Source organism: Lissotriton helveticus, chromosome 1_2 (assembly GCF_964261635.1).
Source record: "Lissotriton helveticus chromosome 1_2, aLisHel1.1, whole genome shotgun sequence".
In the NCBI taxonomy this organism is placed as follows: Eukaryota; Metazoa; Chordata; class Amphibia; order Caudata; family Salamandridae; genus Lissotriton; species Lissotriton helveticus.
Genome location: NC_136058.1, coordinates 172,411,964 through 172,435,831, shown reverse-complemented (window position 1 = coordinate 172,435,831; position 23,868 = coordinate 172,411,964). Strand labels below are relative to the sequence as shown.

Below are 23,868 nucleotides of genomic sequence, written 5' to 3'. Positions count from 1 at the left end.
CATGCTGTGGTTCAAGTGGACTACCATGCAGTGCAGGGTGAGAACCTGTAAATCAGTTCCCTTAGCTCATGGACTCTTTCTTGGGTCTCAGTTATACTTAAGGCTATATGGATGCAGTGATGTCTGAAACACATTCTATGGTCACTGATTGGATTGACGGATGCTCTCAGTAAAGAAGACTTAAAATGATGAAAAAGTTTTGGCAAGAGCAGGAGATGCTGAAGGCTGGAGCATTATGTGAGTTCCTTGGGTTGCCAGGGTTACCTGTTCTAGTTTTTCTTGGTGCACCACAATTCCCTGGTACTGATTTTCGTGGCTTTTACGTGCTTGGCTTCTAGTAGGCAGACCAGTCCAAGCATCGTTTCATTGTCTCTTTTAAGTGTTTGCTATCAATTGTGTTTTTAGGTCTTGCCTAGCGATTGCAGGGCATGCCCTGCTTCGTCTTGGCGAGACTTGTTGTGGGTTTGGTGCGCGAAGGGAGACAAACCATGTGCGTGCACGGACAGGCGATGTGCACGGCCATGGCGTCTCTTCTCTGCCTCGCGTGCTCACACACTCCCACCGCACGCTTGACTCAGCTTTTAGCAGACACGCGCTTGTTGTGTGTTTAGGTGTTACATTTTTATATGGCTTTCTGCTTCTACAGATGCCTGCATGCAGTCGTGTGTGTGTGTTTATTTCTGTAGCTGTATATCTCCGTTTTTGTGTTTGTGTCTTGGTCAAGGTAACAATTAAGAGCTGCTCTTGTCTCCTCTTATATAATGTATTTAGGGATTGCAAGTAGGAGACAGTTAAATGTTTGTGTCTGGCTGTTGCGGTGGAGGTTCGGTGTCGGGGCGTCCTCACGCTCTCGCCTCCTGCCGTAGTGTGTTCTCCACCCCCTCCCACTTCTGTCACGGAGCCCTCCAGTCCGTTGCAGCTTCGGACCTGCCGCCTCCCCAGCACCTCCGCTCCAGGCTCCTGTGCTCGCGCACTGTCCCACGCGCCGACCTCGGCTGAAGGCTGCCCTCGACGCGGCACTCCCTGGAGGAGTTTGTCTTCATCCCGGGATAGATGGAACCGCCCGGGACGTCTCGCTTCCTCGCTCTTTATTATTTGGCTCTGCTCTGTGGGCACGCTCAGGGGTCCAGGATGACCACCCTGAGAAACACAAACAAGGTAACAATAAGAGCTGCTCCAGTCCTGTGGTAGGAAACGGACACGCTGGTGTATGGCTGTAATACAGACAGGACAGGCCGGTGCCACTGGAAGGTCAGCTATGCTGGAACAAGGGCAGAGAAGGGACAGGCTGGTGTCTACAGTGACTTAGGGACACCGTACTGCTTATGAATGTTCTGTAGGGAAGAGGCAGGGAAAGGACACATCAGTGTCTTTGAAGAGCCCGAGGAAATGGACAGGAAAGGTACAGGCAGGTGTTGTTTACTGTTCTGTTGGTTTGGGGGCAAAAGGCTCAGCCGGTTCCTGTTAAAGGCCAATAGTTTGAGACTTAACCCAATAGTACCTAATAACGGCACCGAGACAGAATAGTCCAGCACATATAAACACACACAGACCCAAGACGGTCTGGTGCCTCTTTGTCGGTAAGATTGGGTTAGAGTCACTCACAAGAAAACCTGACTTTTTTTTCAGTTTTATATAGCGTGTGCGACTTACATGAGCATCCAACTACAAAGAACAGGATCAGATGCCTTCTTTTTAAGGCACTTGGAGATTAAGCATTTCGCCCGGAATCACAGGACTATGAGCCAACGACAGGACTTGAACCTGGTTCTCAAGTTCCAAAAGGCTGCAGATTTTGCCCCTTAGACATATCTCTTTCTTGCCTGACATTAGTGCTACTGCCTGTCCGCTTGTCTGGCCATCTCTTGGTTTTGCAGCAGCCCGATCCACCCCTACTCGTCATGGGATGTAAAACTGGGAGACCGCTCTCGGACACGAGTAATACAGCCTTTGAGAACTCCTTGGCACTGCCGTCTCATTTGCCTTGCAGTCTCTCGGCGTGGCATTTCCTGTTCAGCCCCCCAGAGCTGCAGATGTGGGCTCTGCCCTGTGCCTGCCGCCGTGGGGTGGCTCTTCTAGTGTCAGTGTGTTTATCCGCGCCAGCATCTCCCTGGCAGATCTGTGTAGGGCTTCAGTAATCGCTGCTCTAGCTCCAGATGCGCATTGTTCGGCACCTCTCTTCCAAATGAGCTTTGTTTCAGTCAGTTTTAGGGACACTAAATCCTGCCTGCCTTGTTATTTTATCATTACAGTCCAGCCTCTGAGTCCCCGCAGACCCACCAAATGGAGTAAAACCCGGCAGTTTTTATTTATTTGCTTTGCAGTGGGTTCTTAATGACACACGAAAATACATCCAGGCAGTTGCAGGAATTTGATTACCACTAACTACAATTGTATGCTATGTGCGATTTCACATTCCAAGCAGCCCGGGACAATGGTGGATGCTTCTTAGAAGTGAATAGGTCTCTCATTTACAAGCGTTTGAGCTATTGGCAATGTAAATGACAATCAGACCTCCCAGGATATCGCGATTTCGCGATTTGCAAAAAAATCGCGAAATCTGCAGCTTTGTGTAAATCCCGCGATTTTTGCCAAACCGGCCGCGAAATCCGCCGTTTTTGGATTGGGCACACGCGGAGAGCCAATAGAAAGCAAGAAAGGATCTGCTCTGCTCTCGCTCGTCTTCTTATTGCCCTCCTCACTCCCGATTCCATCCAGGATTTTGCGGCGGACACCCAGAGGAAAGGAACAACCAGGTGGACAGGTGGAAGGTGAAGGTGGAAGCGGCAGCGGCAGCGGCAGCCGGCAGGCAGAGGGAGCAAGCAGGAGGCAGGAGGGAGCAAGCGGAGACGTAGGCGACGACCGGGACGACAACGAGACCCGCTCAGCCAGGTACAGGTACCTTCCTGCTGCTACTGTGGGGGCCCGCCGCACACGGGGCACGCGGCGGGCCCCGGGGGCCCAAAGTCCATTTGTTTTGCTTTCCGGTGGGGCCCGCCGCACACGGGGCACGCGGCGGGCCCCGGGGGCCCAAATTGCATTTTTATTTCTTTTCGGTGGGGCCCGCCGCACACTGGGCACGCGGCGGGCCCCGGGGGCCCAAATTGCATTACTTTTTTCTTTCCGGTGGGGCCTGCCGCACACGGGGCACGCGGCGGGCCCCGGGGGCCCAAAGTCCATCTGGAAGTAGCTGTGACTTAATATTCTAGGTCCTGCATAAGAAATTGGATTGTAAACTGATGGGCAAGCTGTGCCAAAATTATTGTTCTGAATTTGGACCTTATGTACTGAATCTTGACCCTTTGCCATTAATTTTTACTTGCACTGTACTGAATTTTTGTCCTGAATCTGAAGAACTGAACGTACATGGCCAAGATTAACATGCCTTTTAACCAAAACAAATGGGCTGAATTGTAAATAAACAAAATGTACATAGCTCCATGTTGTAAAATAACTCAAACAATAAGATATCTGTGTTTGTTGTCGAAAAAAAGCCAAAATAAAATGCCGCTAAATGCCGCTAAATTTCCATTTTTGTGCCGCTAAATTTTCATTTTTGTGCTGCTAAATTTGCCAATCCATGTCGCTATATCCTGGGGGGTCTGACCTTTTATTTATGTGGTAATTATCAAAACAGATAAATAAAGGCATTGTCATTTACAATGCCAATAGCTTTAAGTCTTGTAAATGTGAGACCTATTGCTTTGCAAATGCTCGTTTCTTTACTTGTTATCCTCTATATAGAAGTGTCACTAAGGCCCAAAAAAAAAAAGAATTCCACTACTTGTGTGATGAGACAGAAGTATGAGATCTGTTCTGCTGATCTGTCAAGGAGCAAACACATCCTTGGTGGGGGCTTTTTTTTAGTCTTCGACTAAGACCTTCATTAACCAAGAGGATTGTTCCCAGGCACTCTGACGTGCCAGGAGCCTGCTGCCAGGCAGCTAGCTCCCTTCTTCTGCTTTCAGAGGTGATTCCCTTGTAGTTCATTAGACGTATGCTCGTGTTTGCCTGCTCTCACATGAATGGTCGCAGTATTCCTTGTATCAGTCATTATTTTGTGTCACACTTTCTGATGTCTTTTTAAAATTCTATCGGAGGCAGAGAGCTGCGAAGACTTTATCTTCGGTGCAGCACTTGTGTTTGTCATGATCACTTGACTTCACAAACATGTGCTTTCAACACCTAGTGTTCGCGATAATTATATAGCATGCCCGTACGATCTCATGTTTCTAAATAGTTTAATTATCTAACTAGCAAAGTAAAAATAATACAATGTTCCACATTAAGCAGACTCATTCCCAATTGTATTTCAATTACCGGACATGATATGTTCTCTATTTGTATCATTTCCTACTAAGTCAGAGTCAATGTGTTTGCACATGTTGTCCTGTCCCTCAAGAGAAAGGCAACCCCGTATTTTCAATTTGTCTTAATTTCTGTATTGAACTAGCTCAAGCACACGATGTAGCTGAGATCCTTTTAGTTGCCCTTTTTTAAGCTCTGCAGGGAAGCTTTGACTGTCCTGCTGCTATTGTCGGAGGATGGTAGATGCTTTGGGACACTTGAGAATACAGGATTGAGTGAAATTGGTGGCGAGATGGAGTTTTGCTTCTGAAGACCTCCTTCTGAAAGAATATCTTTCTTTTCATTGGTTTGAAACTGGTAAAAAATAGAGATTACCTCAACTGCTGCATATCAGTACACTTGCCTGGCTTGGTAAGAATTCCCTCTTCCATTCCTTTGTGTCCCAATGCACAAGGTTACTACATGTGGGCAATTGACTGAACACACTGAAAAACATTTTCTAGCCCTTGGAGTGATGAAACGAAAAAGTTTCATGTACTCTGTTATGTCTTTACCTTTAAAGTAAATGTTAAACACCAAGTACATGTCAAGAGAAAAATTACAACGTGTCACTAGATTTGTGAACTGGATTGACAAATGCATTGACAATGGATAGACATCACAAATCTACTTTTGGCTTTGGTGTTTGTGGTCAGACCACAGCTTCTAGGCTTAAGTGACTGTGTCTTGATGCATCTGAAGGGCATCCGGGACCGTGAAGTGGGTCTCTACTTCGCTAATCACTGCAATACTTCATGCCGTGACCAGTCGAAGGGAAGGTCTCATTCTCGAAGTCATTCACTCTAGCAGTCAAAGTCTTTGGTTAAGTCAAAGCAAAACCATAAGAAGTCTAAGTGGGACTGTGGCCCTGTCCGTCCCTCTCAAACTCCAGAGAAGGTGCGAGGGCATCAGCGTGCCTCTCAATCTCGCTCCTGAAGCTGTTCCCATGTGGAGCTGGTTCTGAATTCTGTGGCTGTCTGAATTTCCAGGGCTGTTGGCGACACCGCAGCAAATCAAAAAATTCCCTGACGCCATACCACAGCTCCTTGCCACGATACCGGCTCCTTTTGGCGCACCTTTGGGCCCTCCGAAACCGCAAGTACCACCACTGGCAGGTCCACCCTCAGCAACAACTGCCCCACTGCGGACTCTGCACCAGTGTCTGTACAAAAGCTGATTTTGATATCACAACCCATGCCAGATCGTGGTGCATTGATGCTGATGTTAACCCCGGATGACAAACCCCCCCCTATAGTGCTTTCCGACTCGGAGTCGGCTTCGCTTCAACCTCGATCGTGGTCACACCCTAATCACCTCTGTCACATCCTTTCGGCAACCCATCAGACTACTACATATTGCCCCAACCTCACAGAAAGGCTCAACTTCTACATACTTTATTCGCAATGGACTTGGATAATGATGTTTATGATTTAGGGGTTGAGTCTGCACACCTCTGTACCAATGAAAACTGGTATGAGGATCTTCAAGATGCCAGTGGCTGAACTGGGCTGATTTCTCCATCTGGCCAGGCCACAGAGGAAAATACCTCATTTGCAATGGTGATGTGAAGGACGGCTGGGTTTCTTGACCTCCAATTGCCAAACATGGAGATGAAAACAAACTTCATCAAAGAGGACCTTTGCCCAGGGCAAACTTGTTCTGACCCCCTCTGCCATTCAATGAGCCCTCACAGACACTGTTCTTGGAGCTTGTGCCAAGTCACAGGCAGACACCATTGCACACCATTGCATGGCCAGGCCAACCCAGCAATGCAGTTCCCAATGCCAGAAAGCCTGGTTGTACAGGCAAAACCAAGTTGAATAAACCCCAATGCCTTCCCCACCATTCTACCGGATAGAAAATCTAATTGCAACAAATTCTTGGAAAGCTCATTTTCTCTTCCATCATCTTATCATTACGTTTAGTCAGTATCAGCTGCCTGTTAGGACCTCATGACCATGCCCTTTGGGACTCTGTTTCTCAGAGTAGAGCTGCAGTGCTGGATGATTTACGTTCCACCTTTACCTATGCTGCTCAAGATGACGGTTATGCGGCAAAGTTTACAATCTGCTATGGGCTGGATATCACAGATTGCCTTGGCCTGGCAATAAGCACCATCGTGGCTCTTTTGAGACATGCCTGGATGAGATTCACTGGCTTCTCTGGGGATGTTCAATCCACCTTTATAAAATGCCCATTGATGGCTTTTGTCCTTTTTGGCAAGAAGGCAGATTCAGCCCTCAAATGCTTCAAGATTAGTAGGGCTACCATGTGCTATTTGGGCCTGTGTGTCCCACCATGTCAGGAGTTTCGTCCCCTCCATGGCTACTGTAGGGGTTTCCATATTTTCCTATGCAGCCAGCCCAGCAAAATCTGCAGTCCTTTCGCGGCAGAGGCTTTGGTACTCACAGGCATTGTGGCTAGCATGGGCTCCAAGTGACCCAATCCATCTCCACTCCAGTTCCCTCAGCTGCAAAACATCCTTGGTGCACCCTTCAAGGCACAGGACCACCCTGTCCAAGACAGGATCTGATATTTTCTGTCATGGTGGCAGGCAATTACTTCAGATAAGTGGGTCCTGCAAATTGTTCAGCAGGGTTACACCCTACCATTCCTTCATAACCTGCCACATCTTCCCCAACCCTCAGAATGGCATATGAAGAACCATTTGACACTCTTGCAGCAGGAACTGCAGGCCTTTTTTGGCTATAAGAACTATAAAGAAGGTATTGGCATCATAAGTAAGCATTGGCTGCTACTCTCCTACATTCTGGTGCCTTAGAAGGATGAGGGTCTCCGTCCTATTTTAACCCTTCACCCTCTGAATGCTTTCCTGCAGAAGGACAAATAAAAGATGCTCACCCTGGCCCAGGTCTTGTCTGCCCTCCACTCTGGAGACTGGATGGTAGCATTAGTCCTGCAAAATGCTTATTATCACATCCCTGTCCTGCAGGCAAATATGTGCTATCTCCAGTTAATGGTGGGGCAGAAGCACTTTCAGTGCGCTGTTCTTTTTTTGCCTCACCAGTGCCTCTCGGGTGTTCACAAAAGTGATGGCAGTGGTTGCAGCACATCTTTGAAGGTTGGGGTGCCAGTTTTTCCCTACCTTGGTAACTGGCTGCTGAAGGCATGCTTGCCCCCGGCAGTTGTCACTGACCTCTAGACTACATCGAACCTCTTAACATCATAGCGTTTCACTAGCAATGTGTTGAAGACACACCTGAATCCTTATCAGATGCTCCCCTTCATCTGAGCCATTCTGGACATGGTGCAAGGCGGACTTACTCTGCCACCGATGTGTGGCTGATTATGCATGGCAGCTACACCTCGAGATGGTGCTAGGTCTCTTCCGCAAATGGAGACAACTTTGGCTTAATCTCTTTTCTATCGCCAGGTATACACAATGTCAGCAATTTTGCACTTTGGTGTTCTCTCTGAGGCTCTCTCCATCTAGAGTTGAGCTTAGGACTCCTAAATGCCTTCCCACCTCTACATATTTTGCCTTGAGTTCTGAAGAAGATCAAGAATGGCCAGGTCCATGTCATCCTTTTGGCACCAGGTTGGGAAAGAAGAATGTGATATCCAGAATTCCTGGGACTGAAAATCTGTCCTCTGATCATGCCACTGCTTCAGGAGCATCTTCTGTCGCAACAACAGGACAAGGTTCAGGACCTGAGCCTGTGCAAACCTCCTCCTTCATGCTTGGGGATTGAATGGCAGGAGTTGACTGCATTTGACCTTCCTTCTGACATGTTGTCATTGTTACCTGAGCAGCCAGGCCTCCCTCCATTAAATTGGTATACGCTTGCCGGCAGGACAAGTTTGTAGCTTGGTGTGCTACTCAGCAGATTGACCCACTTCGAGCCAAACTTTCCGAAGTGTTGTTTTTTCCATTCTGACCTACCTAGTAATGGCAGCCAGGTGGATCCCGGCAACTCTTGGCGAATGCCAGGGTTGCCCTTGTGCAACATTACTATTTTCTGGACGTGAATTATACAGACGTTTATAGCCTTGTAGTGTGCGCTAGCCAAAAGAAGCGTGCTCCCATGCTAAACCTGATTTTCGGAGTACAATTAATTCTTCATTCCTGCATTGAATCGCTCCATGTACTCCAACATATAATTATGTTCTCAGTCTTCCAGGGTCTCCAGTCCACATAAGAACAATTCGTCCTGAAGATGGTCTTATAGCTTTTATCACAGAAAAAAAGAGAACATTGACAATTTAACTCGTTTTCATTGCAACCATCATCCCAGGAATTGCTCATTGTGTAATCAATGATGATTTGCCTGTTTTTTAATGTTTAAAATGGGTTATGGCAAAAGTGCTCATGAGACAAAAAAGTTATAGTGAATAATTTCTATCTCAGTTGTGTTTGTCTACATGTATATTGCATTTTGTACCCTTTTAACAACACGTTTTTTTACATAAATCTGTATTTTGAAAAGTGTACACCCATTCTACAATGATTATTTTTGTTGTGCACCTGGTTTGAGATAGAATCACTTTAAAGTCAAATAATTAATTTTGAAATGTATTTACAAGTCATTAAAAAGGGCTTAAAACAATTCATTTTTGAAGATCATCTAGGATTTTTTACATCCAAAAGAATCTCTTGATGACATTGTTACCTGATATTGGCTTTTTGCGGGGGGCACCAATAAAGGATACTTGTTGGCTCTTATGGTCTTCCTGCGGTTGCCGGATCATCCTTCTTTGTTTACATCACCCATTATGACACATTTTTTAAGGGTTTGCAACATATGTTTCCACCCTCTCCTCTCATTATGCCTTAGTTGGATACCTGCTTGATCCTCATATTCCTAATGTGCACTCCCTTTGAACCACTGCATAGCGGTCCAATGCAGCTTTTTAGCTACAAGACACTGTTTCCTCATTGGAACATCAATTCAGTGGGTGAATGAGCTTTAAGCCCTCTCTGTTACAGCACCATAAACAAAATTCTTCTCAGATAAACTGGTTGTGGGAAACTAGGCCTCTTATCTTCTGAAAATAGTGACTGCTTTATAGGGCTCGGCTATAACGCGCTGAAAGCGCGTTCTCGCCAGAGAACTATTGTCGGCGTCTCAGCAGTCTGAGACGCCGAAGGGAGACAAGACCTGGCCGCGCGCAGTGTTTTTCCATAGGATAACGTTGTGCGCGCGGCCAGGTCTTGTCTCCACGGCATGCATGGCAGGCCTGATCGCATCGCGCGCCTCTGTGGAATGCAGGGGGAGTCTGCAGAGAGGTGCGCGGCGCTGATAACACGCTCCATGTGTTAGTTATTACAGCCCGCCCACTCACAGCGCTGATGCTTTGCACTGAAGCCAGTCAATATCTGTGTACATGCCTGTCACGAAACATATTCTGTACTTAAAAGTGCAGTTCAGATTTCGAGATCTTCATCCATCACTTCCCATTCCACCTCTAATAAGGTAGCCTAGATTCCATGGCGAGTTTCCGGATTGCTCCTGCCTAACATTTGAAACAGGTCTGACAGACCTATATGTGAACAAAAAAAACATTTATTGTGCTTGTAAACTAGCCAACACGGGTGAGAACCCTGCTTCTCTGAGATAGGCTCTGGTTTCTTTCTCCTGATCCCTGGCTGTGTTAGGACATTGTATTTCCTCCTGCATCACACATCCGTCCATGCACCAGGAGCTAAAGCCGAACATGAGGTGTGGTCATCAACGTGATGCTTGCATCTGCGGGAACAGAAGATCCCCACCGCCTCTTGCAGCTTCAAAAACAAAAAGACCATGATTTCTTTTTTTTTTTACGAAAAACAATCAATTGTTTATTATTATTTTTTTAAATCATACACAAACTTCTCGTCAAAAAAAGCTAAGCATTGGAGTTACATGACACTGCAATGAAAAATTAACATATAAGCAGGACCCTAGCTGCGTGTTGGTGTTTACCCCCCAAAACGACGTGCAGCAGACTCGCAGTACACAAACACAGCAGGCTGCATGCACAGACACGGACACCACCCGTGCTTAATTTGTAAAAAAAAAAGTGCCAGGGCTTTCATTTGTAAAAAAATTAAGTGAAAGGGCACTCGTCAGGAGGCTACTGTAGTTAGCCATACACATTACGCGACTTTGAGCTATTTGCATTGTAAATGACAATGACTTTTATTTATATTTTTGTTTTTAAAACATAAATAAAAGACCTTGTCATTTACAATGTGAAGACCTTAAACTCGCGTTCATTTACAATGCTAATAGCTCTAACTTTTGCAATGCCGAGACCTTTGCATTGTAAATGCTTGTTTGTGTTGGCCAGAGTGTTACCATCCTGATGGTCTTCACTCTGCCTCATCCCTCTAATTAGAGAGACTCCATAGGTTGGATCCTTAAAGAGCTCTTAGCTTTTATATCGACCGTACCAGGGAACATAGTGTGGACGATCAGTTCATTAGTTTTTCTATGGCGCAAAAAGGCAAGGCAGTGCAAAATAGGGCACTATCTCTTTGTATCATGCTCTATATCAAAATCTACTATATGTTGGTGAAGAAGCAGGCCCGAAAAGGCTTGCGGGCTCATCCACAAGATCCAGGGCTGCTACCACTTCGTTGGCATGCGGAATACCTATTCCAGACAATTTTGGCAAAAAGCTAGAGCTTTACTCAGAATGCATGATTTTCGAGATTTGGTGTAAATCTGTTCAGTGGTTTTTGAGAAATCAAGGAGTCGGTGGGTGTTACCCCTCTACCCTTCATCTCAAGTTTTCCCTCAGCAGAGAGGCAATATTTTAGAGCTCGAATCAGAAAGGAAATCTTAAATTTGCACCTCTAAAAGTAATCTTATACAAAAATACAGATTGTCCTTATTTTCCTATTCATAAACTTTCTCAGTTACCCACCTGGAAAGCTCCGCAATTAGCAGCATTCCAGTGCACTACCGGGAATGCAATGTGTGTTTATTTTGTTTTGGTGTTGCTCTTTTCCCAGTGTGGAATTGTGCGATCGGTACAATTCCACAAAGGGAAAGGCAGACCTGATATGCAATTACATTTGTTTTTAATTCACAGGGAAATATTTTTCTCTACGGAGAAATACCTTTTTGTATTGCTCACCATCCAAGGGTGGAAAGGGTCGGAGAGGAATTGGTTCAAAATTTGTGAATACTAGCAGCCTTAAATTTTGCACTTTTGCACGTGTAAACCTGATTTGTGAATACCTAGAAGTCTTACATTTTGTAATTTGCACTTGTAAACCTGATTTACGAGTGCAAAGGACTTTGTGAATCTCCTAAGTGTACATAAAGCCTGAATCACATATCTGTATCCAAGTCCTTTTATGCAAACCTGCTTTTGTGCAATATTGCTGTGGGTGTTTGTGTATGAGTGACATCTATGTGTTGGTCTTTGTGCCTGTGTATATGGTAGTGCGTGTGCGCGCAAGCGTCCATTTCTATATGTTGTTCTGCTTGTGTACGGATGTCTGGAGTTGAGTTTGGTCTGAATTTGTAGATGTATGGTGATATTTGTCAAGGTCTAGTAGGATACTGTGTCTCTTCGTGCATGTACTATAAAAAGACAAGCCTGTTGCGTTTGCCTGCGCCTGTTAAGAGCTAGAAACTCATCTGACTTTTTAAAATTCATATTCCTTTCACAGTTGCCTTAAGTCTCAAAATAGAAACTCCGTATTGGCAATTCAGATATTTTCAATTGGTATTCCGTTGCCTAATTATTTATCTAGTTCGGGGGGCGAGGGGAAAGAATTAATAGCCTGGCGCCACAGCCTCCAACACCGACAGTCCACTGGTGCAGTCTTGTATGTAAATGTTCCACAGGAGTTAAAGCAATATGTCATCAATAGTTCATATATCCAGACATACTCCTCTTTTCATCTAAAATATTCAATCTTTATTTATTTCAAGCGCCAACCCTGGATGGGGATGGAGAATCCCAGTGTTCCTGCCTTGGTGATGAAGTGGTGATCCCCAAAACACGTGTTCACTGGCTCTATCTGTTGAAAATCTATGAAACTAGTTTTATCCTTGATGAAGGCTCTTGATGAAGGCTCAATAAATAAAGATTGAATATTTTGACGAAAAGAGGAGTAGGTCTGGATATATGAACTAGTGTTGACTTGGGGCTTTACCTCCTGTGGAACATTTAGCCTAATTCTGTTTGTACGGGTGTTTATATACTCCGAGTCTAGGCACAAAGCAACGCAGCTCTGTTGAAAGATAGGGTTAGAGCGGAGGAGAACCTAAGTGGGCGAATGTGGGTGTGGAAGCAGGCAGAGCAAGGGGAAGAAACCTGCTGGGTTCTATCTGTAGGATTCTGCATGTATGAGATATTGGAAGAAGAATAGGGTCTTTACAGCTTGCTGGACTGAGGTGGGGAGGCAGGTCCGATCCTAGAAACGTATCAAAAGCAGCCTTGGAATCATGCCTTCTCTTTCCAGCCTGAGTGGCCCGTAGCCCAAGGAGCGCCTGTTCTTCTGGACTAGATATGGCGGGTGCTCAGGTTTGCCGCTTGGGGGTGAGGAGGGCCGGTAGGAGGAACCACTCGAGTTCTCAGATGGTGGATAAGATTATGTCAAGCTGCCTGAGACACTTGATCAGGCGTGCAGCCTCGTTAAAGATGTTTTTAGTCGGGATCACCTGTCAGTCTTAACATCTAGCGAGCAGGACATCCTTCTTGAGGCTGAGTGAGCTCGGACCAGGTTGTAGGGTTCCCCTGAAGTTTGCTCCAGGAAGGAACACCCGTGAAGGAACATCTGGGTCACCCTCGTTTCACAACATATCTGTGTTTTTTGTAACTGCTGTGTAAAAGCTGCAAGTCCGTTTATTGGAATATTGTATATTTCTGTTCCCTGCCTCTGTTTCTTCTGCTGCTGGAAAGGATATCGTTTTCTACTTTCCCAAGCAATGCTTTACTATTCATCTCAATATCACCTCTTGAACACTAAAGCTCTGAATCAAAGGCCGTGCATTACGTGATCGTTACCTGCAAGGTTTCTTAGAATTTCTGCTTCAGTGCATTGATTTAAGTATTATTGATTTAAGCATTATGAATCGCATTTAATCACTGAATAACTTAACTTCTGTTAATATTGATTTCGTGTGCATTAAACATCTAAACACTAACAAGAAGCTGCTACTGAACTCCCAGAATGTCTGTGCTAAGCTCCAAACACACCATGGTGCATTTGTGCCCTTTTTTCTTTGGCTGCAATGTTTTATGTCATCATGTTACATCCTTTGATCTAATCAACAGTAAGAAAGAAGAGCTGAACAAACCATCACAAATATTTGATTCTACAGTATTAACAATGTTCTCTGCCTTTCTAGAAATTGTGGCTTGATTCACAGAGGTCCTCCGCAATGAGAATTCTGAGGCCCTGATAGTCTTAAAAATGTAAACATTGCCTGTTTAACCCCTTCCCTGCTGCCGTCGGCCGTCACGAACACTACCTCGCTGGTGCTGCAAACGTCCAACGGCTGACGCAGCCCCGCCCACTCGTTCAAACCGCCGCACTACCGCGAAAAAACGGCCGCGGCTAACGGGTTAAACTCTAGTTCCAGACAACTTTAACTGTTTCCAGAGCTCATGTAAACAACACTTAACACATAAGGTACATACAGAGGGGCCCAGTGTCCTCCCCCTTCATTCAGTAGTTGCTGTGTCTACCCCCTTCAGCAATGATTTCGGTGAAGTGTCTTTCACATTTAGATGAGCACACAATGTTATTGTGCAGTTTTGCATTTTGATCATTGGCAAAGAGTTCATACCCCGCATTGCTTGCGCGGAGTGGCCCACAGTTATAGAATGCCAGTTAGGTCACCGTATGCCAGACTGCTGCTCTTGCACTGGAGGGAATCGGGCTGCCAACTTGGTAGACACGACTCGAATGAGGTATATGAACTTGAATGCTGATTAATGTTAGGGGAATACCATCAGGTTAGATAGCTACCACTTCAAGTCATAAAGTTGTGCAGTCTTCTATAAGGGGATTCCCCACTGGCAGCCAATTCACCTGCAACGCAAACAAGTGGAAAAGGGGAATTGAGTAGCAAGAGCCACTTTTTAGGTTGAAGACCACCAGACATCTCAGCTGTCTGGTTTGAAAGTACTTTTTGGGCAAACTTCCCAGGGAATTTATTCTGCCCAGTGCTTAGCATTGTCTTTGTGGTTTGTAACTCACGTTTGCTTGCTTTCTATTTGCTGGGTTTATTTGTTTTAGGCGTTAGGTTTAGGATTACGATGTTCGCGGTCGGAATGTAAACCGCACGGTCATTCCGAATCGGTTTCAAGTGACTTGCGGAGTATTTGTGTAGGTCAGAACCAAATAGTACATAGTACATAGTATGGACAGCGTTTCCGCCCTTGTGATCACAATGTCGATTTCCAACAGCCTTTCCGCTTCGACCTGCCTGACATGGAAAGGTTGTCGGAACGTGACTTTGGGGGCACCTGGCAGGGCCACCTTGACCCCGTGGCCTAGGGTTGATGGCAGAGGGGGTACCTAAGGGACCCCCTGTAAAACCCTGCACTGTGTGACAGGCACTGTGGGGTGCCTGCGACAGGGTACAGGGTTTTCCACAAACACCCCATTTCCCAATAGGGGCCTGTGTTACAGCCGGTTGTCCGGCGGAACACGAGCTCCAATGGGGTTTGGTCGGAACCCCGACTGCAAGTCGGTCTGTCCCGATTCTGAGTCGGTGCCGGGTGGAGGCTTTCTGCCCGACATCGTATTGAGCCCCAAAATTGAAAGGTCTGTAAATAAACCGTGCAAATATTTCAGAATATGTCAGAATTAAGAAAGCACAAATGAAGTAAATTTTTTTGGTAATTCTGAAGTGTGCTGGAAACAAATATTTGAATACGATCAAAACAAATCAATACACTAGATGATCTAATTTCCACACATATATCATTTGTGTGTTGTATAGTTTTATCAGTTAAACTGTATGTCTGTGCAAATGTAATGGTCATTTCAATTGAAAATCTGTTGTCTGTAACGACAGTATGCTACCACACCATGCATACTCCATTCTACGATACTGTACTTCACTTTACACCACTCCACAACATTTTACAAGACTCCACTCCACGCCATTCTACTCCACTCTACACCATACCACTCCACTCTAAGCCACCTACTCTGTGCTCCACGCTACTCTACTCTGACATTCTACTCTATTCCACTCTACCTCGTTCTACTCTACACCACACTACCCATTTTACTGGCCAACACTCTATGCCACTTTACTCCACACTACACCACTCCACACTATGCCACTCTGCTATGACACTTTACTCCACTCTGTGCTATGCTACTCCACCCTACAGCACTTCACTCTGACTTTCTACTGTATTCCACACTATGCCACTCACCTCTGCTCTACATCACTCCACTCTGACACTGTACGCCACTCTATGCCACTCCACTCTACTCGACTCCAACCTATTGCACTCAACTCCATTCTACAGCACTCCACTCTATGAAAGTTTAGTCCACTCTGACACTTTACTCCATTCTGCGCCACTCTACGGCACTCCACTCTATGCCCTTCCACTCAATGCCACTCTACTCCACTCTACTCTATGACCCTCTACTCCACTCTATGCCACTCCACTGTACCCTAGGGCACTTAACTCTACAAGTCTCTACAACACTCCACTCCACTCTTTGCCTACTCTGTGCCCCTCCACTCTACAACACTCTGATATATGCTCCTCCATTCTATGTCCCTCCACTCCGCAAAACTGTACTCCACGCCACTCTACCGCACTCTATGCAATTGTACTCTGCGACCCTCCACTCTACGACTCTCAACTCTACGAAACTCCACCCTACATTACGTGATCTATGCCACTCTGCTATGCTTTATGCCACTCTATTCTACGACATTCCATTCTACAGCACTCTACTCCACTCTATACCACGCCACACTATGCACCCCCACTCTTCTCTACTCTGTGCACCTAAAATCTAGGAGATCTCCTCCACTCTAAGCCCATCCACTCTGCTCATCCTGCACTATAAGGCGCTATAGTTTACAGCAGTCAATTCCACTTTACATTACTCTACTCCTCTCTGTGCCACAACACTCCACTCTACGCTCTTCCCCTTCACTACCCCCCCACTTTACGCCACTCTATATCACTCCTCTCAATCAATCAAACATTTGTAAAGTGCCTCAAATAAGTCATGAGGGTCTTGAGGCGATGGAGATGTTGTTCATTTGAACATCCAGGTCTCGCGTTCTCTCTTAAATTGTTGGAGCGACTGTGCGGTCCTGAGGTGCAGGGGAAGGTTGTTCCATACCTTGGCCGGCAGGTGCGAGAAGGAGCGTATTCCGCTGTTGGTTCAGCAGATCAGTTTTGTGTCTGTGAGGGAGAGGAAAGCAGATTGAAGGTGTCTGGATGGTTGGTGGAAGATGAGGCTTTTGTTGATGTACGCTGGTCCCTCGTTGTGCAGGGCCTTGTAAGCGTGAGTCCAGTCTGCTGATGAGGGCCTGCGTGAGGGTCCTTCTGGTGTTTGCTGGGAGCCACCTGAAGATCATGCAGTGCATGTGAAGGGTGTCGAAGCAGGCGGATGAGACTGCATTGACTTGTTTCTTTATCGATTTGCTTGCTGTCCAGGATGATGCCAAGGTTGCTAGGGTGGTCTGTTGGAGTGGAAAGAGTTTTGTGGCCCACCATGCAACGTTCCATGGTGAGGTGTTGCTCCCGAAGATGAGGACTTCCGCCTTGCCTATGTTGAGTTTGAGGCAGTTGACCTTCATCCAGTCAGCGACTTTCATCATGTATCTGTGCAAGTAGGCTTTGTTGGTGGACGGGTCTTCAGACAGTGAGAGGATGAGCTGGGTGTCATCGGCATAGGAGATAATGTTGAATCCATGCTATCTGATGGTGTCAGCCAAGGAGGTCATGTAGGTGTTGAAGATGGTGTGGCTGAGGGACGATCCTTGGGACTTGCCGCAGATGATCTTTTTGGGCTCCAAGGTGACCGGTTGGAGACAGATCCTCTTGTTTTTATCGGTTAGTTATGAGGCGATCCATTTAAGGGCGTCTCCCTGGATCCTGATGTGATGGAGTCTGTTGATTAGGATGTGAGAGACGGTGTCAAACAAGGCTGACAGGTTAATACTATTGGCAGCAGAGGGTTAGTGTTTGAAGGGCATGTAAAGGGGTATTTAGGGTTCAGTGATGGGTGGAGTGCAGGGATTTTAGGATTCACAGATGAGTGGTGTTGGGTGTGTGAGGTGTTTTTAGGTTTCAGGGATGAGTGGTGTGTATGGGTGTTGAGGGGTTTTAGGGTAAATGGCTGGGTAGAATCTAGGGACGGTGAAGGATTATAAGGTTTAAGTATGGGTAGCAGCTGGGATGGTAAAGAGTTTTTAGGGTTCAAGATGGGGTAGAGTTTAGGGTGGTGAAGGGTTTTAAGGATTCAGGGATGGGTGGAGTTTAGCTGTAGAACAGGTTTTTTTATGGTTCAGGAATGAGTAGTTTAGGGTGATGAGAATTTCTTACTGGTCATGGATGGCTTGTGTTCAAGGTCGGTGAGGGCTTTATAGAGTTCAGGGATTGGTGAAGTTTGTGTGTGCTGAGATGCTTTAAGGGATCTGGGATGAGTGGGGATTAGGCATAGAAAGGGGGTTTCGTGTTTCACGAATGGATGGAGCTAGAGGTAGTGAGTGATTTTATGGTTCAGGGATAGTAGTTTTTTGGGATAGAAAGAGCTTTTAAGCTTCATAGATTAATGTAGTTTAGGTGTGGTAAGAGGTTTTAGGGGGCAGGGATTGATGGTGTTTAAGGGCTGTGAGGTCAGCGATGGATGTTGTTGACAGGTAGTGATGGGTCAGTGAAAACATCTGAAGTAATTGTGTGACAATGTAAAAGATACAAATATGAAATAACGTCCCCTGAAGTAAAGCACTGAAATAAACATTTTCAACAAATCTGTTTCTGAAAGTAAGACGTGCAACTATTGCACTCGCACTTAAAAAATACACATCAAGAAGCCAATTTTGACCAAAAAGACATTCTATGAATTGGTTTCTACCAAAAGGTTAATGCCATTCATTCTGAAAGTTTCATTTTAACAGTTTAGATGGAATGGTTTCTCATTAATATATTCCATGAAACCATTTTTCTACAAAATCATATGCAACCGCCAGGAGACCGACTAGGTTCACTTTCAGCATAATTGAAACCAGAGTTAGTGCCTCTGCCAGTCACACACTTATAACACAATAAGAGCGAGTGTCATTCATTTTCTTGTAGCTGTTCGGTCTTACAGTAAATGGCAGCAGGAGCTTTGGGACTATTTCCCTCCATATTAGTCTGTTGAAGCAGTAGGCTACTCCAGCTGACATGTTGTCTCTTCCTGACATGGATGGCAAGCAGGGGTTTGAGGGTTCCAATACCCACGTCAGAGGCAACTACAATTGGCGTGATACTGCCCTTGAACCTGGTACTCTGATATTGTTTTGGGCAGCCTTGTACTGGAAGAAAACATGCTGTGGATATGGGAGTTGCTGCCCCTAGCCGCACCTGTACATCCACTCTATTTATTTCATTCATCCATCTAGCATGCACCCATTAACTCATCCATCTAACTGTTGACTCATTCTCACATTAATCTGGTCACCCATTTACACAAAAAACACTCACCAATCACTGAAGATGCACCATCACTTAAAAAGTAGTCCTACCGATTGCATTTGTGAATGACCATTTAATTTATGCAAAAGTGTAATAACTCTAAATAATTCTACTTTTCCTTTGATCTCTAGATATCATTGGTGGTTAACGTGGCCAGTGAGTGTGGATTCACAGAGGAACACTACAAGGCCTTACAGCAGTTACAGAGAGAGCTGGGCTCCTCTCATTTCAATGTGTTGGCATTCCCATGTAACCAGTTTGGCCAACAAGAACCTGGAAGCAACCAGGAGATTGAGAGCTTTGCCAGAAAGCATTACAGCGTGACCTTCCCCATGTTCAGCAAAATTGCGGTTACTGGCACTGGTGCAAATGTGGCCTTCAAATACCTAATTGGTAAGTGATGTATAGGACACTGGCTGCAAGAGGGAGCCATTCATATATTTATTGTCTTATTTTATATGGCGCATAAAAGTTGAGGGTGTCAACACTGCAGGGCGTCGCGGATGAGGTATAGCTCTTGGACAGGATGTAACAGCATTAGAAATGGAGTAGGCACTAGTTAGAATAAGGAGAGCATAAACAATACAATTAGTGTTATTTTAAGGGTGGAGGAGGTGCAGTTTTATGTCCCGATAAGAGCTAGGGCATAAGAGAGAAATGAAATTTGATAAGAAAAACTATGGATGGGAAACTGAAAAGTTTGTGTCCACATGGGCATGCCTAACGGAGTGAAGCTGCAATAAGGAGCTTAAAACAATCACCGAATTGTGAGAAAGAAAGATATTAAGAGCTTTTTTGAAGATAGAGAAAGATGGGCAGAGATATCAAGAGTCTTGGTACTTTCCCTGAATAGCATCTATTGAGACTGCTGTTTCTTAAGGAGTCGTTTTTCATGGTGATGTTGATTGAGCTTCTGAGATTGTGGTACTCAGTATATATGTGAGCTTCCGATTAAGGAGGTTGGAGGTACGAAGCATCAGGTCTTTGTGCACGAGGCAGGCTTTTTTAAAATAAATTCAGGAATCAAAGAGCTGTGACTAATGGCATGATGTGGCCAAATTTGTTTTACGTTATTCAGGAGCTGAGCAGCGGAGTGCGGTATAGCTTTTGGCCAGACATTTTTTGAGTTGTTCAGAAGCCGGGCTGAAGTAACTATTTTAAGAATTATATCTGTACTTTTTAGGGAGATTACGCATTTTCCCTTTACAGATAATTTGATTTTGGATGAGTTGGAGCTCTGATTTTTTAAATTTAAAAAAAAATATTTTTATTGATTTTTTTAAAAAATAAACAGGAAGGCAGAAAAATATATATTACATACAGTACCGATTCCAATATGGGGAAGGAAAAGCAATACAAAGAAATCAGCAATCAATGTAGGAAAGGGAGAAGGGGGAGGGCAGGGCAGAGGTAAAGCAGATATAGAACAGCAAGCGGAATGTGGGGTTAGGGGGAAAGTGGGCCATCAGGGACATCTACAACAGGTGGCGTACGTATATCTCCACGATAGCCATTCCAGGGTCCCCATATTCTGCACCATTTCCAGGGTCGGCCTCGGGCCAAGTACACAGTCTTTTCTCTAAACATGCACCAGTCCATGTTTTCCTTCCATGCCGCGACCGTAGGCAGACTCGGGGACCCCCACAATTGAGCAATATCTCTCTTAGCAATCATGGCTCCCAGGGTCACCCACTGAGTTTGCGCTACATTGTGGTCCGTAGGCTCCCAAACATTCAATAAACAGCGTCGAGCCTCCGGCAAGAGGGCAATCCCCGTCACTTCATTCATTACCTCATGTACTTCGCTCCAGAAGGTCGCGATCTCACGACATTCCCAGATAATATGGAGGAATGTCCCCACGTGCCCACATCCTCGCTTACACAGACCATCCTCAGAAAAACCCATGTGGACCAGACGAGGGCCCGTGACATAAATCCTATGCAAAATCTTCAGTTGAACCAGCCGGAGTCGAGCTGGGATTGCGACCTCCTTTGGAGAGGAGATCACAGATTGCCAGTCCTTGTCATCCAGTTCAAGACCGTCACGTGTCCACAAGTCTCGAAGATGCAATAGGAGGTCTGATCTCTCATTAATTAGCTTTTTATAGACTAGGGAGATGGTGCTATCAGGCACGTAGCCATCCAACAATCTTCGAGCGGAGACGACTCCGGAATTACCTCCGCGACCGGGAAAACCGACCTCAAAGCATGGCGAACCTGGAGATAGCGGAATTATTCCGAGTTACTTAGGTCAAACTCCTCCTGCAACGACTTAAATGATTTCACCTGACCCATGACCCAGCGGTCCCCCACCTTACTAATACCAATGAGGTCCCATTTATCGAACCCCCTGGTATTCCGCAGTTTGCCAAGTTTATCAGAACCAAATAGCGGGGTTGCCGGAGTCAAATGATCCGTCCATCCTGTCGCGCTAGTCGCGTCCTGCCACAGGCGTACTGCTATCCTCGTAGGTCCTGACAAAGCCCCGACCACCGACTTAGAGTATAGTGCCCTATAATAGTAGCCACCAGGCAGAAGCCACCTATCCATGGTGAACGCGGGGTTCAAGTCGGGACCATACATGCCGTGTTTAATCGTTCCCAATTGGGACGCCCAGTAGTATCTCTTTATATCCGGGAGAGCAATACCCCCATCGTACCACGGGAGCGTCAGTTTAGCGAGCGAAATACGAGGTCTACCATTTCATATCAATTTCCTTTGAAGATCCTCGATCGCCCGAAAATAACTAGCGGGAACAATATCGAAAGTATTCTGAAGAGCGTAGAGAAAACGAGGTAGAGACATCATTTTGAAAAGGGCAGCACGACCAAGCGGTGAAAGTGGACGCCTACGCCGACCTGCGACATCTTGTTTAAATCTAGACAAGGGCGGAACAAGATTACGTTCGTACCGAACTGCGGTGTCCAATGAAATATAGATATCGAGGTACTTAAACCCCGTTTGCGCAATCTGGATGGGACAGTTGCGCGGGAGAAGAGGAACGTCTCCGGAGAGGACGTATAAATAGGATTTAGTCCAATTAATGATGAAGCCTGAGTTTCTACCAAATGAGGTCAAGACGTCGCACAATACTATCAAGGATTTCCGTGGTGAAGTCAGATACAATAAAATATCATCTGTATAAAGCGAGATACCGTCTTCGAATTCAGAGGACCACTGAATACCTTTCATCGAAGGCTCCCACTGGATCCACGCGACGAGGGGCTCGAGGGCCAAGGCGAACAGGAGCGGCGACAAAGGACAGCCCTGACGAGTTCCCCTTTCGAGACCAAACGGAGCAGAGACACGGCCATTAACAACAATTTGCGCGAGGGGGTCCTCGTAGAGCAACCTAACCCAACCAATAAAACCTGGTCCGAACCCAAACTTAGCCAACGCGGCCCATAAGTATGGCCATTCCACAGTATCAAAGGCCATCGTGGCATCCAATGACGCCAAGATGGCCGGCTCACGCAAAGTCGATGCTCTCGCGAGAACACCATGCAGGCGCCGGAGATTCAGGGCGGTGTTCCTATGCGGGATGAAACCGGATTGATCCGGGTGTATCAGCTCACCAATGATAGTGATCAATCTATTAGCCAGGACATTTGTCAGAATCTTTGGTTCGGCATTTAATAGGGAAATAGGACGATACGACGCACACCTGTCTCTGGGCTTCCCCTCCTTGTGAATCACAACAATGGTCGCCAATCGCTGATCACGGGGGAGAGAGCAACACTCCCGAGACTCCAAAAACATGTCTCGCAGATAGGGAGCAATTTTATCAGGTTTCAGTTTGTATAGTTCAATAGGTAGGCCGTTAGGACCCATTGCCTTACCAGAACGCAAGGAGCGAATCGCTAAAGCCACCTCATCTGCTGTTATTGCAGCATCCATTTGTTCCCTATCATTATTAGAGAGTCGCGGCAAGGATATATCCCGTAACAAGAGATGTGAGTCCTCCTCTGGCCTGTCCGAGACAGAGGAGTACACCGCCCAGAAGTGATCTGTGAATTGCTGAACGATCTCTCCGGGGTCTGAAACCCGATCACCACTAGCCGTCTCAATCATAGGCACTACCCGACTGGCTCTATCCTTCTTATCCAACCACGCAATTAATTTACCAGCCTTATCCCCCACATCATAAAGGCGTCCCTGTTGCTCTTTGCTCATGGCCTTAGCTGCGTCGGTGACCAAAGCCCTGCATTCAAGTTGTTTCAATCGTAATACATGCAATGCAGCGCGGGTTACCCCCCTTTCCAGATCTAGCTCCAAGTCTGCTATCTCCGCTTCAATCTTGACCACCTCCTCATCCTTCTGCTTCTTAACACTCGCTATCAATGACAGGGCCTGACCCCTAAGGACTGTCTTGAAAGCCTCCCAAAGAGATACGGCCGAGGGAACCGAGCCCTCGTTTTCCGAGAAATATTGGTCAAGGGATTTTACCAAGGCCGTCCGAGTTTTGGGGTTTCGGAGGTACCAGGGGTTGATCGGGGCCATCCGGCCCTCAGTCTCAGAGCCCGGCTCCATCCGCAACCACAAAGGAGAGTGGTCGGAAATACCACGGGCCAGATGTTTAACCTCGGTGACGGAGAGGACCTGCTGCGCCGGTACCAATACATAGTCAATTCTGGAAAGGCTACCGTGCGCACCCGAATGGAAAGTATACTGCTGCTGTATTGGGTGCAACATTCTCCAACAATCGACCAGACCCAGGGTGTCAAGGAACTCCGATAGCCAGTTTTGTGCACTTCTCAGATCCCTGGATGGGTGCCGATCCACCCTACCAGAAACCACCGCATTAAAGTCACCACCCATGAGTAATGATCCCTCGGGGAGAGCTAGGAGAATCTGCCCCAAGTCAGCAAAGGTAGTCGACTGCAAGCCA

General features: G+C 46.1%; 1 protein-coding gene across 1 annotated transcript in view; it reads left to right on the top strand.

The window, feature by feature from the left end:
* Positions 1–23,868, top strand: part of GPX7 (glutathione peroxidase 7) — a 111,854-nt gene that overhangs the window by 73,646 nt on the left and 14,340 nt on the right. Inside the window, exon 2 of the mRNA XM_078670560.1 lies at positions 19,113–19,374. Within this exon, the coding sequence (XP_078526686.1) occupies positions 19,113–19,374 (262 nt within the window). The remainder of the gene's footprint in view (positions 1–19,112; positions 19,375–23,868) is intronic.